The 24,610-nt window shown below is 38.1% G+C and overlaps 1 protein-coding gene across 3 annotated transcripts in view; it reads left to right on the forward strand.

Annotated features, from left to right (window-relative positions):
- Positions 1-23,806, forward strand: part of sptbn1 (spectrin, beta, non-erythrocytic 1) — a 308,382-nt gene extending 284,576 nt beyond the window's left edge. For all 3 annotated transcript variants that reach the window (XM_063055879.1, XM_063055881.1, XM_063055882.1), the window contains 6 exons: positions 890-999; positions 2,015-2,081; positions 17,152-17,390; positions 18,363-18,536; positions 22,102-22,144; positions 22,409-23,806. In XM_063055879.1, the coding sequence (XP_062911949.1) occupies positions 890-999; positions 2,015-2,081; positions 17,152-17,390; positions 18,363-18,536; positions 22,102-22,144; positions 22,409-22,624 (849 nt within the window). In that variant the 3' untranslated portion in view covers positions 22,625-23,806. The remainder of the gene's footprint in view (positions 1-889; positions 1,000-2,014; positions 2,082-17,151; positions 17,391-18,362; positions 18,537-22,101; positions 22,145-22,408) is intronic.
- Positions 23,807-24,610: the final 804 nt, after the last annotated feature.

A 24,610-nucleotide genomic window follows, 5' to 3' on the forward strand; every position in this document is an offset into this window, starting at 1 on the left:
TTATTACTAATTGGAGCAATTTGTAAATTTGCCTTGGATCAACAGTATATTTTTCTCGATTGGAGCAATAGTACTTAAGACTTCAAATGGGTCACATGCTGGTGATAATAAACTTAATTTTGATAGCTACCACAATAAAATTAATAACTGAAATTTTAATGTGTTAAATAGAAATGATCTGTGTTCCTCATTCAGCTTATTGTTGCCATTTAGTATTGCTGTCATAGACTGAATCTCTTATTTCTGCATGTAAAGTGCTGAATCCCAAAAGGGAATGTTTGTTTATTTGCTTATTGATTGATTGAGAAACAGCCCTTCAAGCCGCAGCCCAGCAATCCCTGATTTAACACTATCCTAATCGCGAGACAACTTATAATGACCAATTAACTTATCAACCAGTATGTCTTTGGTCTGTGGGAGAAAACTGGAGCACAGCACCCGGAGGAAACCCACGCAGTCATAGGGAGAACATGCAAACCCCTTGCGCACAGTGGTGGGAATTGAACCTGCGTTGCTGGTACAGTAAAGCATTGTGTTAACCACGATGCAAATGAGGCATTTTTTTAGAGAGAACATGATAACAATGGTATGTAGATTAATGTATTTAATATATACAAAATCAAGTAAGTCAGTCATGAAACGAGTTTTGTTTTATTATTCTGAAAGCAATTGTCATTAAATTCAACACTACCTTGAGGAAGATTTCTGATGTCAGTTAAATTTTAGAAAATTTGTCATTAAATTTTGTTTTATCTGAGTTTTCTTAATTCATCTAGCTTAAATATTCTATATCAGAAGATGTTGAAGGAATAACAGAAAATAGACTTCATAGATAAAACTCTTTTCAGATAGGGAGGTTTTACAAATTGAACCTTTTTTATCTGTACAGCTGGAATTGCTTGAAGTACGTAGAAAGCAGGAAGAAGAAGAGAGGAAGAGGCAACCGTCACCACAACCAACTCCACAGGCATCCGATGAATCTGAATCACCACAGCAGTGGTAAGTCTTCAAAAAAGATTTTGGTACAAAAACTCTGTAAAATTGATTGAGAATATCAGCTCTTTGGCCAGTTTTTTTAAAAAATAATTTCACATTCTTTTTAGTATTAAAACTTGATTTTTCATTGAAGCTGGAGAAATAAACTATGTAAAGAACTTTCAGAGATGATAACATGATGATAATGCTACATAGATTAATACATTTAATACTTGTACAAAATCAGACAAGTCAGTCATGAAAATGGTTTTGTTTTATTATTCAGAAAGCATGGAAGTAGGGTCTGCTTGTCAAGGCTCCGTCACATTTTCCTTATAAGAGTGTATTTTAATAAATGTTCTCTGAATGTCACGCCATTTAAGCTCAGATTCATATCCAGGCTGATACTGCATGAAACCTTAGCCTTGATATTGTGGGGAGGGAACAAAGTCGGCCAGTGATGGACTGAAACGTTGTCATACAGCAACCCGACAAGTTGAGGAACAGGTGGCTGCCCTGTGTCATGGATTGCCTGCTGTTAAAGGTCATTGTCAGAGAGAAATGAGGGAGTGATCACATTTAGGTATTGAGGCTTTGCACTGTATAAATACAAACAATTACTGTTGGGGGAGGACTGGTCATTGGGAATATCAATGGTGGGATTAACAGGTAGGGTGAGGTCATGAGGATATAAATTCAGCAGCAAGAGTGAGATCAAAATATTGTCCAGCCATCATAATGCCTTGGCCTTTATTTTATTTCCAACTATTTATGAAACAACCTAAGATTGCTTTTTAGTACATTGAAAATAGTTTATAAAGCATAGCAAATTGAACAAGATATACTTTTTTAATCTCTTATAAAACTGACTTTTTCAACGAAGTATTAACATTTAATAACAGATAGAAATTTGATACGCAGTGAGCTGCTGCTCAGGTTTCCACGTCTTAGTATGAAGAGGTTGAAAGAAGAATAATCAATTTAGTAGACACACGTCTGTTTTTCTGTAATATTTAATTTGTCACCTTTTTTTTCCCAGGGACGGGACCAGAGAAGGAGAACACATCTCTCACAATGGCTTACCATCAGACCAGGAGTCTCCACGGGTTAGTTACCGCTCTCAAAACTACCAAACCTACAAAAACTTTCAGAACAGACGAGCCGGTAATGAAAGGGCCCGATCTGGATTATGACATCCAACCCAGTCAGGATGAAAATAAATGTACCTGTTTTACTAACATGCATTCATTCCCATTTAACTGCTACTTTTTCCCACCTGCTTTGTTAATCTAAGTCGTTGTCTTTAATCCAATATTTAGTTGAAGCTTTTTCACCGATATATATTTATAATCTTATTTTCTGTTTAATGATCAGCAGCTTACTTTGACAACTTGCAGGAAAAAAAACAGAAACCTAACATGTTAATATGAAAATGAAAGTTTTCAAGTCAACATGTCCTGTTGTTAGCCTGTCAGAAAATTCATCACTGCTGTTTGCAGATTCCGTGTTACAATTATAAGGATTAAGTTTTAATAATTCATGATTCACTTTTGTTAAAAATGGGCAGCAATCCAAACTTGAACAATAAAGGTGTGGGAAAGGATTTTTTTAAATCTTCAGTATCATTTGGTTACAATAGTTGTAGAAAGGAATTAGCCATGATTTTTGTTCCAAAGATTAAATAACTGCATTGGGGTGCATTATAAAGTAAATGATTCATGGTCTATGGGTAAACAAGATTTTTGTTGTTTTAAAAACGCAAACACGAGGAAATCTGCAGATGCTGGAATTTCAAGCAACACACATCAAAGTTGCTGGTGAACGCAGCAGACCAGGCAGCATCTCTAGGAAGAGGTGCAGTTGACGTTTCGGGCCGAGAACCTTCGTCAGGATTCACTGCAATCAGTACTGATGAAAGGCCTCGGCTCGAAACGTCGACTGTACCTCTTCCTAGAGATGCTGCCTGGCCTGCTGCGTTCACCAGCAACTTTTATGTGTGTTGCTTTTATGATTTATAACTTAGGTTTGGTTAACAAGGCTAGAAAAGTTTATATTCATTATAGCTGAAATATTCATTATAGTTCATTCAAAAATATGAGACTAGTCAAAGATATTGTAGCAGTGATCTCATATTATTTCAGTCGTATTCTTAAAGAGGCATGCATACATTGATTTCACTTGTTAAAAAGAAAAAATAAATATACCTAAATGACTTAAATTTTCAAGTTAAATTTGAGGATTGGACTTGCAATCGAAGCTACTATTTTGACTGCACCACTCTTTGAAATCTTAAAAATACTCTAGTTTCAGGGACCTCCTTTTGCTCAGGTGATGTATCTTCCTGACTCAGCTCACTGTTATTCTGCCTTAACCTCATCCTTGTAATTGATATATGTCTATACATGTGACATTCAATCTTTATATCTGGTATGCCATGGCAACTTTTATATCATCTGTGTGCACTTCCTGTCCAACATGCTTGAAGTTTAGTATGTAACCTCTGGTACCACAAATTCTAACAACTCCCTGCATTGCTGTTTGTGAGGTTGCCTGAACAGTCTTCTGACTTCATTGTCACCAAATAGTCTAACTTTTCTATTGAGCTCTTGGTTGGGGCCTTTAAAATTTAATCCCTTCAAATTACTAAGTATTGTAACACTTCCTTAACTACTCTCACCACTCTTTCAGTTTGATCCTGGGGACACTGCAGTATATATTTGTCTTGACCACTTGGTTTCAACTATTGCTTCTAATTTAGGCAGCCAAAGTGTCTTGTATATCAAGTGTCCTATTAGTGTGAGTCTGTGGTAAAACACAAGTTTGTTCAGTGTTCAATCAAACAGCTTGTCAACGTGCAATTCAACATGGAGCTAATGGACTTAGCAAATATGTAGATTGTTATTAATTCTCTAAGTATTATTGCTGTTCTTTTAGCTGTTGTGATTGATTCCAACCAGTAAGGTGAGATGAGAATATGCTGAGTGTCATTAGACTTAAGAAATTGTCTACTTTGTTGAATGTAACCAGGTCTGTTATCAGACACTGAGTGTTCTGGTATGGTCTGGGTGACAGATGTACCGTATATCAGAACTTGTCATTTGTTTTCTGAGTTCTTGCAGCTTCCCACTGCTTAATTTCTAACCTATTGAGGCTAAAATATCCCCCGCCCCCATTTTGGCAATAATCAGTGATAATATGCTGAAATAATTTAGATGGTAATTTCCAGGATTGGAATTGGAATATAGGCATTTGCTACTGACAAATGGTGCAGCCAGCTGTTCATTCTTCTAGTTTGTGGTCTGTGTAAGGATATCACTCTTCTGTGATAGCGGGGACGTTCATTCTTTGTCTCAAATCATGCACCTTGGTGATTCATTGAAAGCTAAAATCACCGATCAAAAAAAGACTATAATTCTGAATAATTCCAATGTTCACTTGTTGCCCAACTATATAAAGTGTTTTCCTAGTCTTGAATGTTTTAGCTTTTAGTATTGGAAGGACAGCAAAATTGAGCAGAAACAGTACTACTTTGAAAGAAAACCACAATTCTGAAGCACTTCCAAAAGTCTTTCTCTTCACGACAGACTTGATGTTGACTTTCAGTGGCTGTAATCCTTGTTCATGTATCTTGAAAACCAAACAGAATGTGCTTCTAAATAAAAATCTGTTCCTTTTTATGTGAGATATTCTGCATGTGGAGTCTCTGCAGAAAATTAACCAGAATAACAAGGTTCCTTTGCTTTGTGGCATTCACAGTTGGAAGGTCATATTATTTGCTTCTTGTCAATACTTGTTGATGGTTCCATTGATGATGCAAGTGAGATTCTTATTTGTAATAAATTGGCCTGGATTACCTTATCTTGTAAATGGCAGTCAAATAACCCCACAGTGTTCTAAGAATTTGCCCAAGTTATAGTCCTGATTGGTTCACAGAGTAACCACACAGTTACCTACTATTTACCCTATACTCTTTACCTGTCTGAAATTTAAATTTAAAATCTCTCATTATTCATTAACGTTCCTGTCTTGACATGGGACATCTTGAGTTTTCAAGAGCAATGAGCTTGGAAAGTATACGCATGCTTTGGACTGTCCAAGTAAGTCATCTTGCTTCGTTTGTTTCTTTGACATTCTCTGCCGCTTCCACTTCCACAACAAAAAAGCATCTATTCATTCCACGTCAATAAATTCTGTAGCTCTCCTTAAGGACCTGAGCTCCTGATACAGCATCATGTTGGCATCATTTATAGTGTGGAATCTGTGTCTTCCCACAAAAAAAAATCTTCATTTTAGTGCATTTGTATAAATTAATAGCCATGGATTCCTGCCATTTCTGCTTCCAGCAGAGGTGCTGTTTGTGTCATAGGTATTACATTTTCTCCTAATTTAGTGTGCTTACCCTCATTGCCCTGAAACTTCTGTCAAGAGAAAGCTGCCCATGCAGTGCCTGTGTTGAAAGTGCAAGATGACATTTGGTTTTCTTAAAATCCTTGTCCTCAGTTGCAGGTTTGGGAAGGTAGAAGAACGTTCCTGCAGGTTGTAGCCAATTCCCGGTATTGTACGTTCATCTTTTTACCACCTTCCCTATGACTTACATACTCCTTGTCACCATGTTGGTATATTTTTAAAGTGTAAGGTATCCTTGACTGCTGATAGCTGCATGTCCTGTTTAGATATCCCAAGATTGTAGTTGACAAAAGCTTTTTGTTGTTGAGCTATAGTAAGGTAAAGTACTGATTCTCATTGGCATGCAACATTGCTGTGGTTCACAAAATAGTCTGGGCCTCCTGATCTCCCTGACATATTGTTTTAACTGAACTGCAAGCTCAAAAAATTTTACAGAGTAGTAACAGCACAGAAGGAGGCTATTCAGGCTCTCGGGACTCTGCAGGTTCTCTTCAAGGGCAGTGCAGCTAATCCTACGCTTCACCATTCCTGTGCAACTCCTTTAAGGTTCAGTTTCTTTCAGGTTCTGTGTAGCTTTTTCCATTGCTTCTTTTGCCTGTAATCTTAAATCTGGGTGTAAAGAGTTACGTCATTTAAATCAGTAGAAAATGTCTGTCTAAGTTCCTCATTATTTTGAACTCATCTAATATATCTTTTTAAAACCATCTCTTCCTCTAAGCTTTCCCCTTGTCCATCATCCTTTGAATGATTCTAGTGGTTTTCTTTTCTGCACCATTGCTAAGACTTTCCTAAAGTACAGTGTCAAAAATACTGTAGTTTGGCTAAACTAAGATCCAGTTTATCATAATTTCCTCTTTTGTACATAGGTCCTTAAACCTAAATACTTTTATTACAGTTTCTCAACCTGTCTTGCCACTTTAAAAAAATGTGTTCATATATCCTGCTCCTCCTTAAGATTTGTACACTTTATTTCATATCAGCTCATCTCATTCTTTACATCAACATATGTCACTTTGCAACTGCAAAATATCTGTCTATTCCATTAGATGATCTCATCCTAACATCAGCCAAAATCTTCTTCAGCTACAAGCACAAAGGATGCTGGAGAACATTTCGAGCCAAGGCCCGTCACCCTCTTCAGCTGTTCACTTTAGTTTCATATTCTGCTTAATCCAAAAGTCTTGAAATTGCTCTTGTGTCTCCGAACCAAAATCATTTCTTTTTTTCAACAATAGTCTCCGTTCCAACTTCAAAGGACCACTACCATCTACCTTCCTCAAGTCTAAAAAAAGAACGATTCACCCCAACAGTTTTCTCTGTACCCTGTCAATTCCATAAGCAATATTTAAATATTTAAATGCATATTTACCCATAGAGTTCTATGGTTACAATAAATGTATTATGAAGTTTTATTTAAAACAATTGGATGAAATGTACACCTGCAGGAGAGGTTCTGGAAATAATTTATGACAAACATTATTGAAAAGAATAATGCATAATCTTGTACATCTTGGTACCATTCACAAGATTTCTCATGAATCTGTAAAGCTCAAACTATAAATTATGGGCTTCAATATTTAATGGATTTCTGTCCCCAAATAGAGAAACTGGATTAATAGTTTAGTGAATTATTGTATACTTGCATAGGATTATTCCACTCTCTTCAGTTTAGTTCTTATTTATTTTGAATAGGGAAAGAATTTAAAAAGAATACATTTTGCTTCTGATGCTGAAATCAGGAGAAAGTATGTGTCTGCAACTACCACTTTCGAACACTGAAAAATAAGTAGAGCAATGGAACAACGCCTTGCAAGCAGAAAATATCTCCAATAAGTCAAACAATGACCCGCTGTTCAAAATTATTATGGTTGATCAATCAAATACCTTACTCTTTTCCCCTTGTCATCCCATATCTCTTAGTTGAGAATTCGATAGATGCACCACTTCTTGTTTAAGGAAAAAAAAACCCTTAAACTGTGACCTGGTTTTGGACTTGCCTACTTTGGACATATCACTCCTGCTCCTAGTCTTTCTAATTCCATCAGGATTCAATGAGATTCAGTCTCATTCTTCTAATCTACTTTAAAGTAGGAGAGACACTGAGTTTTAAGAAGTGAATTCCAAAGGATATGGTCTAGGGCTTGGAAAGTAAGGCTGCAGTAGTTATAACCATATAACATATAACAATTACAGCACGGAAACAGGCCACCTCAGCCTTTCTAGTCCGTGCCGAACTCTTACACTCACCTAGTCCCACTGACCTGCACTTAGCCCATTACCCTCCATTCCTTTCCTGTCCATATAGCTGTCCAATTTAACTTTAAATGACAACATCGAACCTGCCTCAACCACTTCTGCTGGAAGCTCATTCCACACAGCTACCACTCTCTGAGTAAAGAAGTTCCCCTTCATGTTACCCCTAAACTTTTGCCCTTTAATTCTCAACTCATGTCCTCTTGTTTGAATCTTCCCCACTCTCAATGGAAAAAGCCTATCCATGTCAACTCTATCTATCCCCCTCATAATTTTAAATACCTCTATCAAGTCCCCCCTTAACCTTCTACGCTCCAAAGAATAAAGACCCAACTTGTTCAACCTTTCTCTGTAATTTAGGAGATGAAACCCAGGTAACATTCTAGTAAATCTTCTTTGTACTCTCACTATTTTGTTGACATCTTTCCTATAATTTGGTGACCAAAACTGTACACGATACTCCAAATTTGGCCTTACCAATGCCTTGTACAATTTCAACATTACATCCCAACTCTATACTCAATGCTCTGATTTATAAAGGCCAGCATACCAAAAGCTTTCTTCACCACCCTATCCACATGAGATTCCACCTTCAGGGAACTATGCACCATTATTCCTAGATCCCTCTGTTCTACTGCATTCTTCTATGCCCTACCGTTTACCATGTATGTCCTATTTTGATTAGTCCTACCAAAATGTAGCACCTCACATTTATCAGCATTAAACTCCATCTGCCATCTTTCAGCCCACTCTTCTAACTGGCCTAAATCTCTCCGCAAGCTTTGAAAACCTACTTCATTATCCACAACGCCACCTCTCTTAGTATCATCTGCATACTTACTAATCCAATTTACTACCCCATCATCCAGATCATTAATATATATGACAAACAACATTGGACCCAGTACAGATCCCTGAGGCACACCACTAAACACCAGCCTCCAATCTGACACACAGTTATCCACCACTACTTTCTGGCGTCTCCCATCCAGCCACTGCTGAATCCATTTTACTACTTCAATATTAATACCTAACAATTGAACCTTCCTTACCAACCTCCCGTGTGAAACCTTGTCAAAGGCCTTACTGAAGTCCATATAGACAACATCCACTGCTTTACCGTCATCAACTTTCCTGGTAACCTCTTCAAAAAATTCAATAAGATTTGTCAAACATGACCTTCCACGCCCAAAGCCATGTTGACTGTTCCTAATCAGACCCTGTCTATCCAGATAATTTTATATATACCATCTCTAAGAATACTTTCCATCAATTTACCCACCACTGATGTCAAACTCACAGGCCAATAATTGCTAGGTTTACTCTTAGAACCCTTTTTAAACAATGGAACAACATGAGCAATATGCCAATCCTCTGGCACCATCCCCGTTTCTAATGACATTTGAAATATTTCTGTCAGAGCCCCTGCTATTTCCACACTAACTTCCCTCTAGGTCCTACGGAATATCCTGTCAGAACCCGGAGACTTATCCACTTTCATATTCCTTAAAAGCACCAGTACTTCTCTTCTTTAACTGTCATAGTTTCCGTAACTACCCTACTTGTTCCCCTTACCTTACATAATTCATTATCTTTCTCCTTAGTGAATACCAAAGAATAGAAATTGTTCAAAATCTCCCCCATCTCTTTTGGCTCCGCACATAGCCGTCCACTCTGATTCTCTAAGGGACCAATTTTATCCCTCACTATCCTTTTGCTATTAATATAACTGCAGAAACCCTTTGGATTTATTTTCACCTTACTTGCTAAAGCAAGATTATATCTTTTTAGTTTTTCTGATTTCTTTCTTAAGATTCCTTTTACATTCTTTATATTCCTTGAGCACCTCATTTACTCCAAGCTGCCTATATTTATTGTAGATCTCTCTCTTTTTCCGAACCAAGTTTCCAATATCCCTTGAAAACCATGGCTCTCTCAAACTTTTAACCTTTCCTTTCAACCTAACAGGAAGATAAAGATTCTGTACCCTCAAAATTTCACCTTTAAATGACCTCCATTTCTCTATTCCATCCTTCCCATAAAACAAATTGTCCCAATCCACTCCTTCTAAATCCTTCCATATCTCCTCAAAGTTAGCTTTTCTCCAATCAAAAATCTCAATCCTGGGTCCAGACCTATCCTTCTCCATAATTATATTGAAACTAATGGCATTGTGATCACTGAACCTGAAATGCTCCCCAACACGTACCTCCGTCACCTGACCTATCTCATTCTCTAACAGGAAATCCAACACTGCCCCTTCTCTAGTTGGTACCTCTATGTATTGCTGCAAAAAACTATCTTGCACACATTTTACAAACTCCAAACCATCCAGTCCTTTTACAGAATGGGCTTCCCAGTCTGTGTGTGGAAAATTAAAGTCTCCCACAATCACAACCTTGTGCTTACTACAAATATCTGTTATCTCCTTACAATTTTGCTGCTCCAATTCTTGCTCCCCATTAGGTGGTCTATAATACACCCCTATAAGCATTACTACACCTTTCCCATTCCTCAATTCCACCCAAATAGCCTCCCTAGACGAGTCCTCTAATCTATCCTGCCAAAGCACCGCTGTAATATTTTCTCTGACAAGCAATGCAACACCTCCCCCATCTTGCGCCTCCGATTCTATCACACCTGAAGCAACGAAATCCAGGAATATTTAGTTGCTAATCACATCCCTCCTGCAACCATGTTTCAGTAATAGCTACAACATCATATTTCCAGGTATCAATCCATGCTCGAAGCTCATCCACCTTTCTTACAGTGCTCCTAGCATTAAAATAGATGCATTTAAGAAACTCTCCACCTCTTACTCTCTGTTTATCCCTGATGGTGCAAACAACTTTGTATTCTTTTTCTTCCTTCTCCCCTACACCTTCGGATGTAGAGCAATTGATATCACTTTTACCCAAAGCCAGAGTTGAAGGAGAAAAGAATTTAAAGGGCTGGTAGAGCTAACGGGATTTTGCAGAGATGGCTATTTTGAGTGAATGTGGGAGGGGGGACGTGTTGTATGGAGTGCAGAGCTGATCATGCCAAGTGGGAGAGAAGTGAGGTATTGTAAGGAGTTGAAAAATATAAATGTGATATTAGTGATTAGGTTAGATTGGACTAGTGTATTTCCAGAATCTAGTGAAATGTCTTATTTGTGTGAAGCTTACAGAGTAAACAGTATATATTGGTGGGTATGCATATATTTGAAGATCAATATCCATTGAGTCAATATTAGTCAGTGAGCATAATTAATGGACGAATCACCCCTGGAGCAAGGTCACAGAGTTTTGAATGAACATAGGTTTATCTAAGAAAGAAGATAAGAGATCGGCCTGGAGAGTGCTTAAGTAATCAAACCTACCAATAACGTGCTTTGCTGAAATTTTCAGCATCAAGTGAGCTGAGGGAAGGACAGGGTCGGGCTGTGTTGCGGGTAGGAGTAGGTTTGCTTTAAGATTTGGAGTGGATGTGTAAATAAATAGGAGTGATCTTACTGAAACATATGAAGTGCTAAAGAGGTGATGATGGAGCAAATGCAAAAATATTTTCAATTGTGGCAGCATCTCCAAGATGTCAGCATACACTCAGTGGCCACTGTATTAGATTCCTCCTGTGTCAAATAAAGTGGCCACGCAGTGTATCCTTATGATCTTCTGCTGTTGTAGTCCATCCACTACAAAGTTCGATGTGTTGTGCATTCAGAGATGTTCTTCTGCACACTACCATTGTAACGCATGTTTACTGGAATTACTGTCATCTTCCTGTCAGCTTGAACCAGTCTGGCCATTCTCTTCTGACCTCTCATTAACAAGGCATTTTCTCCCACAAAACTGCTGCTCACGAGATGTTGTGTTTTTGTTTTTTGCACCATTCTTTGTAAATTCTGCGGAGATTTGGCAAATGTTAATCAGCCAATCGTGAAGCAGCAACTTGGTGCAAACAGGTTCAAGAGGTTCAGTTGTTAATTGGACCAAACATCTGAATGGAGAGGAAATGTGATCTATGTGACCTTGACTGTGGAATGATTGTTGGTGTTAGACAGAGTGCTTTGAATATCTCAAAAACTACTGATCACCTGGGATTTTCCATTCATTTGCTTTGTAAATTAATTACTTTGTTATTAAGAACTCAAAATGCTGGAAATGCTCAATAGGTTAGGTGGCTTGTGTGTAAAGAGAAACAGAATTAATATTTGAGGTCAGAAGGGTCTGATGGAGATTCTTCAGTCTGAAAATTTTTTGAACTGTTTCCTTTTCTGTAGATGCTGCCTAGCCTTCTAAGTATTAACAGCATTTCCCATTTTAATTTCAAATATTCAACATTAACAGGCTTGGTAAAAGATAATCAACAAGTTACTGTGCAGTGAAAGTAAATTATAGACTTCATACTTTCCTGTAAACTCTAAACAAGTGCAGTAGTGTTCAGTAGTTCTGGGCACTTCTTGTATCATCAAAGTTGCTGGTGAACGCAGCAGGCCAAGCAGCATCTGTAGGAAGAGGTGCAGTCGACGTTTCAGGCCGAGACCCTTCGTCAGGACTAACTGAAGGAAGGGTGAGTAAGGGATTTGAAAGTTGGAGGGGGAGATCCAAAATGATAGGAGAAGACAGGAGGGGGAGGGATAGACCCAAGAGCTGGACAGGTGATAGGCAAAAGGGGATACGAGAGGATCATGGGACAGGAGGTCCGGGAAGAAAGACGGGGGGGGGGGACCCAGAGGATGGGCAAGAGGTTTATTCAGAGGGACAGAGGGAGAAAAAGGAGAGTGAGAGAAAGAATGTGTGCATAAAAATAAGTAACAGATGGGGTACAAGGGGGAGGTGGGGCCTTAGCGGAAGTTAGAGAAGTCGATGTTCATGCCATCAGGTTGGAGGCTACCCAGACGGAATATAAGGTGTTGTTCCTCCAACCTGAGTGTGGCTTCATCTTTACAGTAGAGGAGGCCGTGGATAGACATGTCAGAATGGGAATGGGATGTGAAATTAAAATGTGTGGCCACTGGGAGATCTTGCTTTCTCTGGCGGACAGAGCGTAGATGTTCAGTAAAGCGGTCTCCCAGTCTGCGTCGGGTCTCGCCAATATATAAAAGGCCACATCGGGAGCACCGGACGCAGTATATCACCCCAGTCGACTCACAGGTGAAGTGATGCCTCACCTGGAAGGACTGTTTGGGGCCCTGAATGGTGGTCAGGGAGGAAGTGTAGGGGCATGTGTAGCACTTGTTCCGCTTACACGGATAAGTGCCAGGAGGGAGATCCGTGGGGAGGGATGGGGGGGACGAATGGACAAGGGAGTTGTGTAGGGAGCGATCCCTGCGGAATGCAGGGGGGGGGGAGGGAAAGATGTGCTTAGTGGTGGGATCCCGTTGGAGGTGGCGGAAGTTACGGAGAATAATATGTTGGACCCGGAGGCTGGTGGGGTGGTAGGTGAGGACCAGGGGAACCCTATTCCAAGTAGGGTGGCGGGAGGATGGAGTGAGAGCAGATGTCCGGTGCTCCCGATGTGGCCTTTTATATATTGGCGAGACCCGACGCAGACTGGGAGACCACTTTACTGAACATCTACGCTCTGTCCGCCAGAGAAAGCAAGATCTCCCAGTGGCCACACATTTTAATTCCACATCCCATTCCCATTCTGACATGTCTATCCACAGCCTCCTCTACTGTAAAGATGAAGCCACACTCAGGTTGGAGGAACAACACCTTATATTCCGTCTGGGTAGCCTCCAACCTGATGGCATGAACATCGACTTCTCTAACTTCCGCTAAGGCTCCACCTCCCCCTCGTACCCCATCTGTTACTTATTTTTATGCACACATTCTTTCTCTCACTCTCCTTTTTCTCCCTCTGTCCCTCTGAATAAACCTCTTGCCCATCCTCTGGGTCCCCCCCCACCGTCTTTCTTCCCGGACCTCCTGTCCCTTGATCCTCTCGTATCCCCTTTTGCCTATCACCTGTCCAGCTCTTGGCTCTATCCCTCCCCCTCCTGTCTTCTCCTATCATTTTGGATCTCCCCCTCCCCCTCCAACTTTCAAATCCCTTACTCACTCTTCCTTCAGTTAGTCCTGACGAAGGGTCTCGGCCTGAAACATCGACTGCACCTCTTCCTATAGATGCTGCTTGGCCTGCTGCGTTCACCAGCAACTTTGATGTGTGTTGCTTGAATTTCCAGCATCTGCAGAATTCCTGTTGTTTGCGTTTAAACTTCTTGTATCATCTTGTGATTATTTATACAGTTTTAATATTTTGCTTTTCCCCCTCTACTATTGTGGCATATTCTGCAAACCAGCTATATAATAACAACATACCACGGTGTTGACAAGTTTATTAAATAAATTGTTTGTATACTAGAAATTTTAGGAACAAATAACTTTACCCATATTAATATCTAAACTCAATAGAGGGTATCAGCTAAAGAGAAGTGCTTTTAACATTTTTGTGTAAACATCAATGAATCCTCAAACATAAAAAATATTATTGCTCACATAATAAGATCCTAAACGACCTTCAGCATTTTGTTGGATAAAATTCACATGTGGTTTACTAATATTCTCTTTTTTCTAGATTAGGATGTGAGCTTGGCCCAGTTAAATCTTCTGTTACTAGATTATTTTCTGTGTATTTCCATAAAATGCAGTTTATCACTGAATAATAATTACTCAAGTGTTGATGCATGACTCTTTTATTGCATATTTATTTCACTTTGGTTGCCCACCGTCATTTAATAGAACATGACAAGATTTCAACTGGTAATGGCAAAATCATAAATGGAACAAATATACTGTTTGTTTTGTTTCTGTGTAACTATCACTAGATGAACAAATCCCTGTTAATTTTACATTTCATAATGTTATTTTTGCATGCCTTTAGCATGTGTTTAAACATAATTATTAAAGTTTACCCTGTACTGGATGTTTTCTTTGATAACTTCGTTTTATGTATTTACAAGAGAGCATTGTCTGAGTCATTTATTATTTGTACTGAAACTGAAGTCCTGAGGTATTGCTTTTATTTCTTGGTTGGATAAATGAAATAGTCAAGATTTGAAGCTTTACTGGTTTTTTTGTTTGTCCCAGTAAATTTATTAACATCGTCTACCGTTTTACCAACTTCCTTTTGATCTCTTCCATCAACTAGCATTTTCTTACATTAGAATGATGATTGTATTAAACAAATCTGTTGGCATTGATGAGGCAGAAATCAAACATTTGAAAGTGCATTAATTGTACAAAATTTTACAGAAAAGCATTAGTCAAGATAAATCATGACTCAGTGAAAGCAGTGACCAGAATTACAACACAGTCTTAAAGAAAGTAACTTCCACGCTAATGTTGGCAAGTACGATTTCAAAAGTTAAGAGCGTAATCAATACATTTATGATTCAATTATAGCATAAAGACTATCAGTTATAGCAAAGGACGAGAACATGCTTGATTTGACAATTAATACCTACCACCTATTTCTAGTATAAAAAATGTTTGAAATATTTCCTTGAACATTTTAATACAACATATATTCAAATCTGTTAAAAGCTTCACACATGATTATATTTTCATTAAAAGTAATGGAACATTAAAATTATATAATTATAGTAGATTCTGAGCAGTAATAAATTGTTACATATCCATGCATTGTTGATTGCTGTCAAATACTTTAAAAATAATTTAGTGGAATGGAGGAGGTTACTGAAATACAAGAACCAAGGGTACTTTGAATTTCTGTGACTATTTGTATGGAATCACAATTCAAATAATTCGGATTCTGGATTCTGAAGATTCCCACCGAATCTAGATAGAAACTGCAGAACTACTGGAAGCTTGCTGTTCTCTAGGTTGTAAGGATCATACAGCAGCAGGCAACGTGAACAACAAAGCAAGACTTGGGTCTCTCTTTTTTAGGGGTAAATAACTGTGTTGACTTTGAGTGACTTTCTTGACTTTTTTCTAATAGCTCTAATTCCATAATAGTTAAAGTTTGACTGTTACTCTGCTTAAAATGTTCATTGTATTTGAAAGCTGTGCTCCCTTTATCTTTAAAATCTGCAAAATAACTATACCTGGGTGATGGTGTAGGTCTGCATGATGTGATCTATAAAGATTAAAATCTTTGCATGCCTAAATTATGTCTTAAATCAAAACAGTAAAAATGAGCATAAGCAAAGTCTTGTGTTTAGAACATGACTTGTTTTGAGGGAGAGTTCTGTAGAATGGAATTTGATCAAGTTTAGATAGTACTACATGATTTATCTTTATTTGCATATCTGGTTTGCTTCATTGCCAGAATTTTCTCTAGTTCCCATCAGCACCACCATCAGTACCAGTATTCAACTACTTAAGAAGGACTGAATATACAGTTACTTAAGGATATTTCATTCTTGTTACCATTGAGAATGGATTCCAGTTTTTTAATCCTGTCAGCTTTCCTTTCCAATTTAAATCAGAACATTTTTTTAAAGTTTGGAATGTTTTAGTTTTACTTAAATGTTATTAAAAAGCAGCATTCTGTCAGCAATCTCAGGACAGACATTTCCATAAATCTTTCATCAAATCCAAATCTCCTTCAGATTAGCAAAAAAAAAATGTTATTTGATTAAGATAATTTTACTTCAAGAGAGAAAAAGGGAGGGGAGCATTTTCAATCTTTTACTAATAGCTTTATTTCAAAACAATATAGACTTTGTTTATTCTCAATCTGTATTCATAACAGTTAACCTTGTCCAGGTGACTGTTAAAGTTGCTGTGTGCTTAATCTCACTGAATGGTGATCTCACTGAATTGTTATGCAAATACCACTTGACTTCCCATTTGGAGGCTGCTGTAAATTGTCAGTCATATCTACTTCTCAGACTTACGCAAGTTCCTTGATAAGATACCAATATATGATTGGTAATTTTCACAGGAGCTAAAATGTTAATCCAGAGTTATTGTGCAAACTTGGCAAGATTAGGAATGAATCCCATTTTATTCCCACCATAATTGATCCTTAAACCTCGAAATTATTAAGATTCCTTCTGAAATAACTGAACCTAACTACCATTATCCTTTTGATACCCTTTTCAAATCACTCCATGTACATTTAGATGAGCTGGTGCCAGCCATTTTGTAATGGTGACCAGTGCACTTGCATTTGTTCCTTTCTAACTCTATCTCAAATATATTTTTATCACAGTTCCAGGGATTTATAGTAAAGTTCCTGTTAAAAGTTCTCCCAAATTGTTAATTCACCTATCAGCTACATTAGGATTCAATTAGGATATTGTTCATATTTCAGTGCCAATCTGCACTGTGGACTTGATCACAAAACCTTTGGGGTTGGGCTGACAGATACCAACTTGTGGCAGTTTTTAAGCAGTTAATGTTCCATTGCATTGTGACACAGTTCACTGAAAATACTAACACCTCCAATTCTCACTCAAGTGATGTATGAAGACTGATATAGGGTCATTTTTCAATATCCTTAATTTCAGCCTATTTCTGGGCTTCATAAAACACTGATTAATTTACTATCCATTGAATCCAGATATCTGATACAGTTGAAGCAAATGAGATGGTGAATGGCACCACTGAACAGAGAACCAGTTCCAAAGAGCCAAGTCCTACAGCTTCACCGACTTCAGATCGTAAAACCAAGACCTCACCTTTGCAGTCTCAATCTGCTACTTTACCTGTGAAATCACAAGAAACTCCCTCAGCACAGATGGAAGGCTTCCTGCATCGCAAACATGAATGGGAAGCACACAATAAGAAAGCATCAAGCAGGTAACATCTTAAGTATGCATTTCTGAGAGTAGATAGAATTTTGGGCATTAAGTTTGTTTTGCATTTAACATTGAACTTTGAATTTTTCTGTCTTGCAGCATGAGCAGCTGGAAGACTGAGCAGTCTCTAGTTAGGTCTTTTCCACTCTTGGTATGACCCAAGGTTTAGGTATGCAAAATGAACCTTGTGACAATACTGCTCAGCCCACCAAGCTCCTGCTGAGGCCATTAAATGTTCACGTCCTTCTGCTTACATCTTTCCACTATAGTCTATGAGAACAGGAACTCATTGGTGTCTCCAGAACTGAAAAAAATGCTGCACTGCCACATAACACAGCTATCATTTTAGCAATGATGTCGTATTATGCAGTTATGAACTTTTATTTATAAAGCTGGAGGAAGAAAAGAATTAGAATGTATGAAAATGGATGTGCTTATGGAGTGTTGAAAGGTGCTTCTCAACAGAACATAGACAATAAAAGAAATCAGAAGGCTTTTGTGGGGAGGATCTGTTCAATAATACCTAACAGATAGATCTCTCAATGTCCCTTTATGGCCTATTAGGTAAATGCATAGCCATGTCCATTTTACTAAACCAGTCCAAGACAGTTTTAAATTTTTAATCTTTTCTGAGCTAGTTGACTTCAACCAACTCAGATGGTGCACTTGAAGGAGTGAAAAGTCATCTATGAATTCTGTCCTTGATTACTGTGTAATCATTAATACTGGCATGTGCATGTGTGGATTTTGCAACAGGATGTATTTGGCTGTTGTGATTGCACGCTCATTCTAAGTACCACATGGAAATAATTGGGAAGATGTGACAAAGCTGATTTCCACCTGTGAAGCAGCAAAAAAAATGAAAGAAGTCAATGAGGAAAAGGGAAGGAAAACAATGAGACTTTGCAATATCTCATTGTTTTAAATATTTAAAAAATATATTGATGACTAATTTTCCCCTTTCTCCCCTCAGATCGTGGCATCACGTGTATTGTGTTATAAACAATCACGAGATGGGATTTTATAAAGATGCAAAGAATGCTAGTTCAGGGATCACATATCATGGTGAGGTCCCAATCAGCCTAAAGGAAGCATTATGTGAGGTGGCTGTTGACTACAAGAAGAAGAAGCATGTTTTTAAACTAAAGTAAGTTCGTTATTATGTATTCCATTTTTAAATGGTTAGACATTTAAGAAATATCATTTATTCCTCTCTTGTCTCTTCAGATTTTTCATTGGGCAGCACTGCTTTTTTAAACTGCATTTTATAAGGGGAGCACACAGAGAACTTAAAATTTCTGGGGGAGAAAAGTTTACATGTTAGAAATAGAACTGAAAGATTAATCTAAATTATTGATGAAATAGTCAAAGAATATGACATGAAATAGTTACAGTTGAAGTCAGAAGTTTACATACACCTTCACCAAATACATTTAAACTCAGTTTTTCACAATTCCTGACATTTAATCCTGGAAAACATTTCCTGTCTTAGGTCAGCTAGGATTACTACTTTATTTTAAGAATGTGAAATGTCAGAATAATAGTAGAGACAATTATTTATTTCAGCTTTTACTTCTGACTTCAACTGTATATGAGCAGTGCAAGTTTCTTATCGTATTAAGTTATGGATGGCATCCATAAGTTGGTCTATGCCTTTAGTAATTTTCATCTTCAATTTGTTTTATCAACCCTCACATCCTCTTTGGCCCTTCCAATTCCAGTTTCTTTATTTTTCAATCCTTGAAACAAAAGTTCACCTGTCTTACCAATGAGTTCAATTGTCAATCATCTATCCTAGGGGTCCCCAACCTTTCTTGCACCGCGGAGCGGTTTAATATTGACAATATTCTTGCAGACTGGGGCGGGGGGGGGAGGTGTTCAAATAGGGTTAAACTCACCTCAACATGTCTTTTACAGTTAGGGTTGCCAACTTTCTCACTCCCAAATAAGGGACAAAAGTAGCAGTCAATCACGGGACACTTTATCCCAAGGAAAGACTACCATGACCATGAAGCCTTGCGCGTGCATGACGTGCGCATGCGCGTACGTGCCGATTTTTTTCTCCCCATAAATCGGTTTTGCCTTCATCTTCCTGGCTACACTGTACATACATTATTTCTTCTTTATATAGGCTGTGTACTTATCATTCGTGCTTTTACTATATGTTAGTGCTATTTATTTTCGGTTTTATGTGTTGCTTGGTATGATTTGTTAAGTTATTTTTTGGGTCCGGGAATGTTCAAAAATTTTTCTCACATAAATTAATGGTAATTGCTTCTTTGCTTCACGCCATTTCGGCACAAAAGGTTTCATAGGAACGCTCTACCTTAGCGGGGGAAATATGGGACAAACCAATTTAGCCCAATATACAGGATATCCCAGAAAATATGGGACAGATGGCAACCCTATGTTCAAGTTCAACAGTGCGTGACAGGGAATGAGGAAAGATGCAGCTGACTGGTATCGTTTCCTCACAGCCCAGTAGCACATGCTTTGCAGCCTGGTACTGGTCCGCGGCCCAGTGGTTCGGGACCGCTTATCTAACCCTGACTTTTAAGCAAATATTGATTTTCAGGATTATTCAGAAATACAATGATGATTCCTAGTTTCTCGTTATCACTGTCATCTATCAACCTCACTTTGATAACAAGTGCGAGGTTTTCAAGAACTTAATTAACAAGGAGGACAAGACTGCTCATTTATTTACATCATTTTGTTTCCTCTGTTCTTTTTGTTCACTTGGGTTCAGTTCACCAGTGGCACTCATCTCTATCTCGTCATCTCTTCCTGGATCACTTTTTTTGCTTATAAATATCACATTGTTTATGTCTTCACACAATATGGGATGCAGTTCAAAAGTTCAAAGTAAATTTATTACATATACTACTCTGAGTCCAATTTTCCTGTGGGTATTCACAGTAAATACAAAGAAGCACAAAAGCATCAGTGAAAAACCACATCCAACGAGATCAACAAACAACCAATAGGGAAAAGACGATAAGCTATGCAAATAGAAAAAGAGGGAAAAAAAAGTAATAAATAGCGAGAACATGAGATGAAGAGCAAATTTGTGGATGACGCCAAGATTGGGGGTGTAGTGGACAGCTAGGAAGGCCATCAAAGATTGCAATGGGACCCGGTCCTTCTGGGAAAATGGGCTGAAAAATGGCAGTCAGAATTTAACGCAGACAAGTGGAAGGAAAAACCAGGGTAGGACTTGTACAATGAGTGGTGGGGCACTGAGGAGTGCAGTGGACAGGAATTTGCAAATACAGATCCATAGTTCCTTGAAAATGCTGTCACAGGTAGATAGGGTTGTAAAGAAAGCTTTTGACATATTGGCCTTCATAAATTGAAGCATTGAGTACAGGATTTGGGATGTTATAGTGAAGTTGTATAAGACATTGGTGAGGCCTAATTTGGAGTATTGTGTGCAGAGAGGATTTACAAGGATGTTACCAGGACTTGAGTACCTGAGTTATAGGGAAAGGTTGATTAGGTTAGTACTTTATTCCACAGAGCTTGGAAGCATGAGGGGAGATTTGATAAGGGTATTCAAAATTATTAGGGGTATAGGTAGGGTAAATGCAAGCAGGCTTTTTTAACTGAGCTCAGGAGAGACTAGAACTAGAGGTTATAGGTTAATGGTGAAAAGTGAAATGCTTAAGGGGAACATGAGAGGGAATTTTGGTTAGAGTGTGGGATGAGCTGCCAGCAGAAGTGTGAGTTTGATTTCAACATTTAAGAGACATTTGGATAGGTACGTGGGAGGGATATGGAGGGCTATGATCCAGGTGAAGTTTGATGGGACTAGGCAGGTAAATAGTTCAGCATGAACTCGTTGGGCGAAGGACCTGTTTCTGTGGTGTGGTATTCTATGACTCTATGTTCCTGGACCTGTTATATTTTACTTGATCACCAGACTTGAATGCCACTGATCAGGCCCTTTGCAGATTGTGGGTCTCTTGGTTCATCCAGGGCTTTTGGTTTGGGAAGACTGTAAATGATTTTGTAGGGACACACTCATCTACAATTCACTTTATAAAAGTCTGTTCCATATCTGCCACCTTTTCCAACCCTCCAGATTTAATTGCTCCTCCCATTCTGGATGCATACTCCCTATTGCTACTGCATTTTGTTCAGCTACTTAGTCTTCAACATCAGGAATTTCTAATATAAAATTGTTCCCTTCACCCTTTTTTTAAACCTCTGCTTTGTCTGAAATAGTTTTTTAAATCTACCTTAGACCAGATGTTGTTTATCTGGACAGTCACCTTTTCTGTGGCTCAGTGTCAGTTTTCAATGGTACACTTGTTAAAAACTTCTGTGTTTCTATTTAATGTATATCATCAGAGAATGTAAAAGTGTATTGAAATTTTTTCCTTATGTTACAGAGATGCTGCTGTAATTTGGTTGTGCAAATTTCAGTTGGCACTTTAGTACCTTGCCCAAGCAGCCATTGTTTGTGTTTGGGAAAAGCAACGTCTATTAGGAGAGCTGTTAATTATGAGCATCGTTATTCCTTTTCCTTGTACCCCTAAAGCAGGGGTTCCCAACCTGGGATCCATGGATCCCCTGTTTAGTAGTATCCATCCATGGCATAAAAAAGGTTGGGAACCGCTGATCTAAACAAAGGCTCACGTATGTGCATACATGTGCTGTTAGATTTTAATTTGCAACAAATGCATTAAAATTCTTTCTGTTAAAAACAGGTTGAGTGATGGCAATGAATATCTCTTCCAAGCCAAAGATGATGTAAGTTTCTATCTCTGTAATAAGTAAAATTAGTTATTGCTGTTTGTATTTTGATATTCAAGTCAGTTTTATTATATCCCAATAACCAGTTTTGCTTCCTTCCTTAACTTCAATACAAGCAAAGATTTTTGTATGTATTATCTGCAATTTATGAACTGAAAGATATTTAAACAATAGTTCATTCTTGTGTAATACAATATAATTAGATCAAATTCACTGAAAGCATTATTTTAATTTAATCACAACTATTTTTATATTAAACAGGAGGAGATGAACAGCTGGATTCAAGCTATCACTTCTGCTGTTGTCACTGACAAGAGCGAAGCACCTGCAAGTACCCAGAGTACTCCGGCAGCTAGCCGTGCCCAGACCCTACCAGCAAGTGTGGTGTTAACTGGTGAATCTAGTCCTGGCAGACGAGAGAAGGACAAAGAAAAAGACAAAGAGAAGAGGTTCAGTCTGTTTGGCAAAAAGAAATAGAGCAAGTCAATAGCCCTGCATTTCATATACTTCCAACAAAACTCCAGCATGAGCATTTAGAACCAATACATTATCCTCTGTGCCTAATGTCCTCAAGCCAGTTATTTTGAATTTACCAAGAGTATCAGATCAGAGTGTCGCTAATCTTTAGAAAGCGAGGTATATTGGGCAGCTTTCATTTAAAAACAAAAGGACCAGTTGTTAATGATTTATATGTAGTTTAGGGTCCAAGCATCTAAATCTCTCCTCAATTTTGTGAGGCTGTCTTGGAAGTAAATTAGTCTACATCCATGTGCTACTGGAATGCAAGGCAGCAGTGCTTTTCAAAACTTTTAATTGTGCACATGGAATGTGTATTTAAAAAGACCCAAAATACTTGTCCAATTCCATTTACTAAAGTTGCTATGCTGAGTCTTGACTAGTAGAAACTTCCATTCCCATTTATTTAAAAAATATTGTATCATCTTTGCTATAACAAAAGGCAAACATGCATTAATTTGCATTTTAATTAAAAAAATCAAGTTCGCCTGGCAGCAGATATTAACAAAAACTGCTGGGTCTTGTGCAGCAAGCGTGATTAAAGAATGTTGGTATATAAGAATGAATTAGTATACTGATTCACTTTTAAATAAGCTGTAATTTTAACAATATTTTTTTTGTTGCTCAGTTGCATTATACTGTATGTTTCAAATAATTCTAGTACAAATATAAAACTTTAGATGTATATTAAAACCTTTCCAGGCTTATTGGTGTTAGGTGTTGAAGTGGGGATTCATTCTTCGGAAAAGTAATGTTCCTGAAATGGTTATTTGCTCGTTGGCTAAAGCACTGCGTGTTATAGTTTTGCTACATTATCTTACTATTTGATACATAGTGTGTATTTCTGTCCCTGTAACTATTGTAATGAAAATTTCATCTTACTGCACAATCAGGACACATAATAGGAATGATTCCTTGCAAAGACTGGGCCTGTAGTCACATAGTACAACAGGTTTTCAGTTGTATGGGACTGCACCTGTAGACTCTTACCCTCTCCGTTAAAAATGTGCGATGTCATTAAATGCTTTTAAAACTTATTGTGCCATGGGTATTCTTGTATAAGTTTCAATAAACCTTTTGTTTGAGCTAAATCCAGTTTGTGTATAATAGGAATGATTGCTTCAAATTATGTTCAAAATTAAAGCTGTAACTGCTGTAGATAATCAGTGTTTTACCTTCTAAGGTTTGCTAGTATCTGAAACAGATGATATGCAATAGAAATGTCTACACAATGTTAAAGTGGTTCAGTTTGTGTTCCATCCAGGTTTCCATTTTCTGTTGAAGCAATTCTTGTTACCTCACTTGTGAGTGCATACAATTAATGCCAAATTGTGTAAGACCATAATATTACCGCTGCAATATTGCCCTAACATCTGCCTGCCATTCCTCATTGTCATTCTACAGTACGTTGATTGTCTATAATCAAAGTAATATGGCTGATACCTCAAGGGCATAAATGTCCAACTATAGTACATGAAACAGCAGTTGGCTTGGCCCTTTGAGGAAGATCAATGCTACATGTGCTGTTGCATTGGCTTCCTCTCTGAACTTTTATTGAGGACAATGAGGTTTGCAGAATAAGTGAATGAAGCTTTGGTGGGAATGGCAAAAGGGCCTGAAGAGAGCCACGTGACAGTTTGTTGTTGAAGAAAGAGGTGCTTGCATATTTTTCTCCAAAATCATTAGTGTACAGTTCTTAGCCTTTCCTTCCATTTGAAGACCTATAGTGGTCATACCCTTCGACCTTCATGTCTCTAACCAAATAGATTCTGTCCCCTCTAGAACGGTGCCTTTCTTGATCATTGCTGTCATCCTACTTTGTTTTTACCTTCCTTGGCTCATAAGCGTAGAGTCAACGAGCTCAGAAACGGATCAGGGCCCATCACATCTATGTCAACCATCAAGTACCCATCCACACCAATCCCATTTACCAGCACCTGGGCTGTA

This window comes from Mobula hypostoma, chromosome 8 (genome assembly GCF_963921235.1).
Source record: "Mobula hypostoma chromosome 8, sMobHyp1.1, whole genome shotgun sequence".
Classification (NCBI taxonomy): Eukaryota; Metazoa; Chordata; class Chondrichthyes; order Myliobatiformes; family Myliobatidae; genus Mobula; species Mobula hypostoma.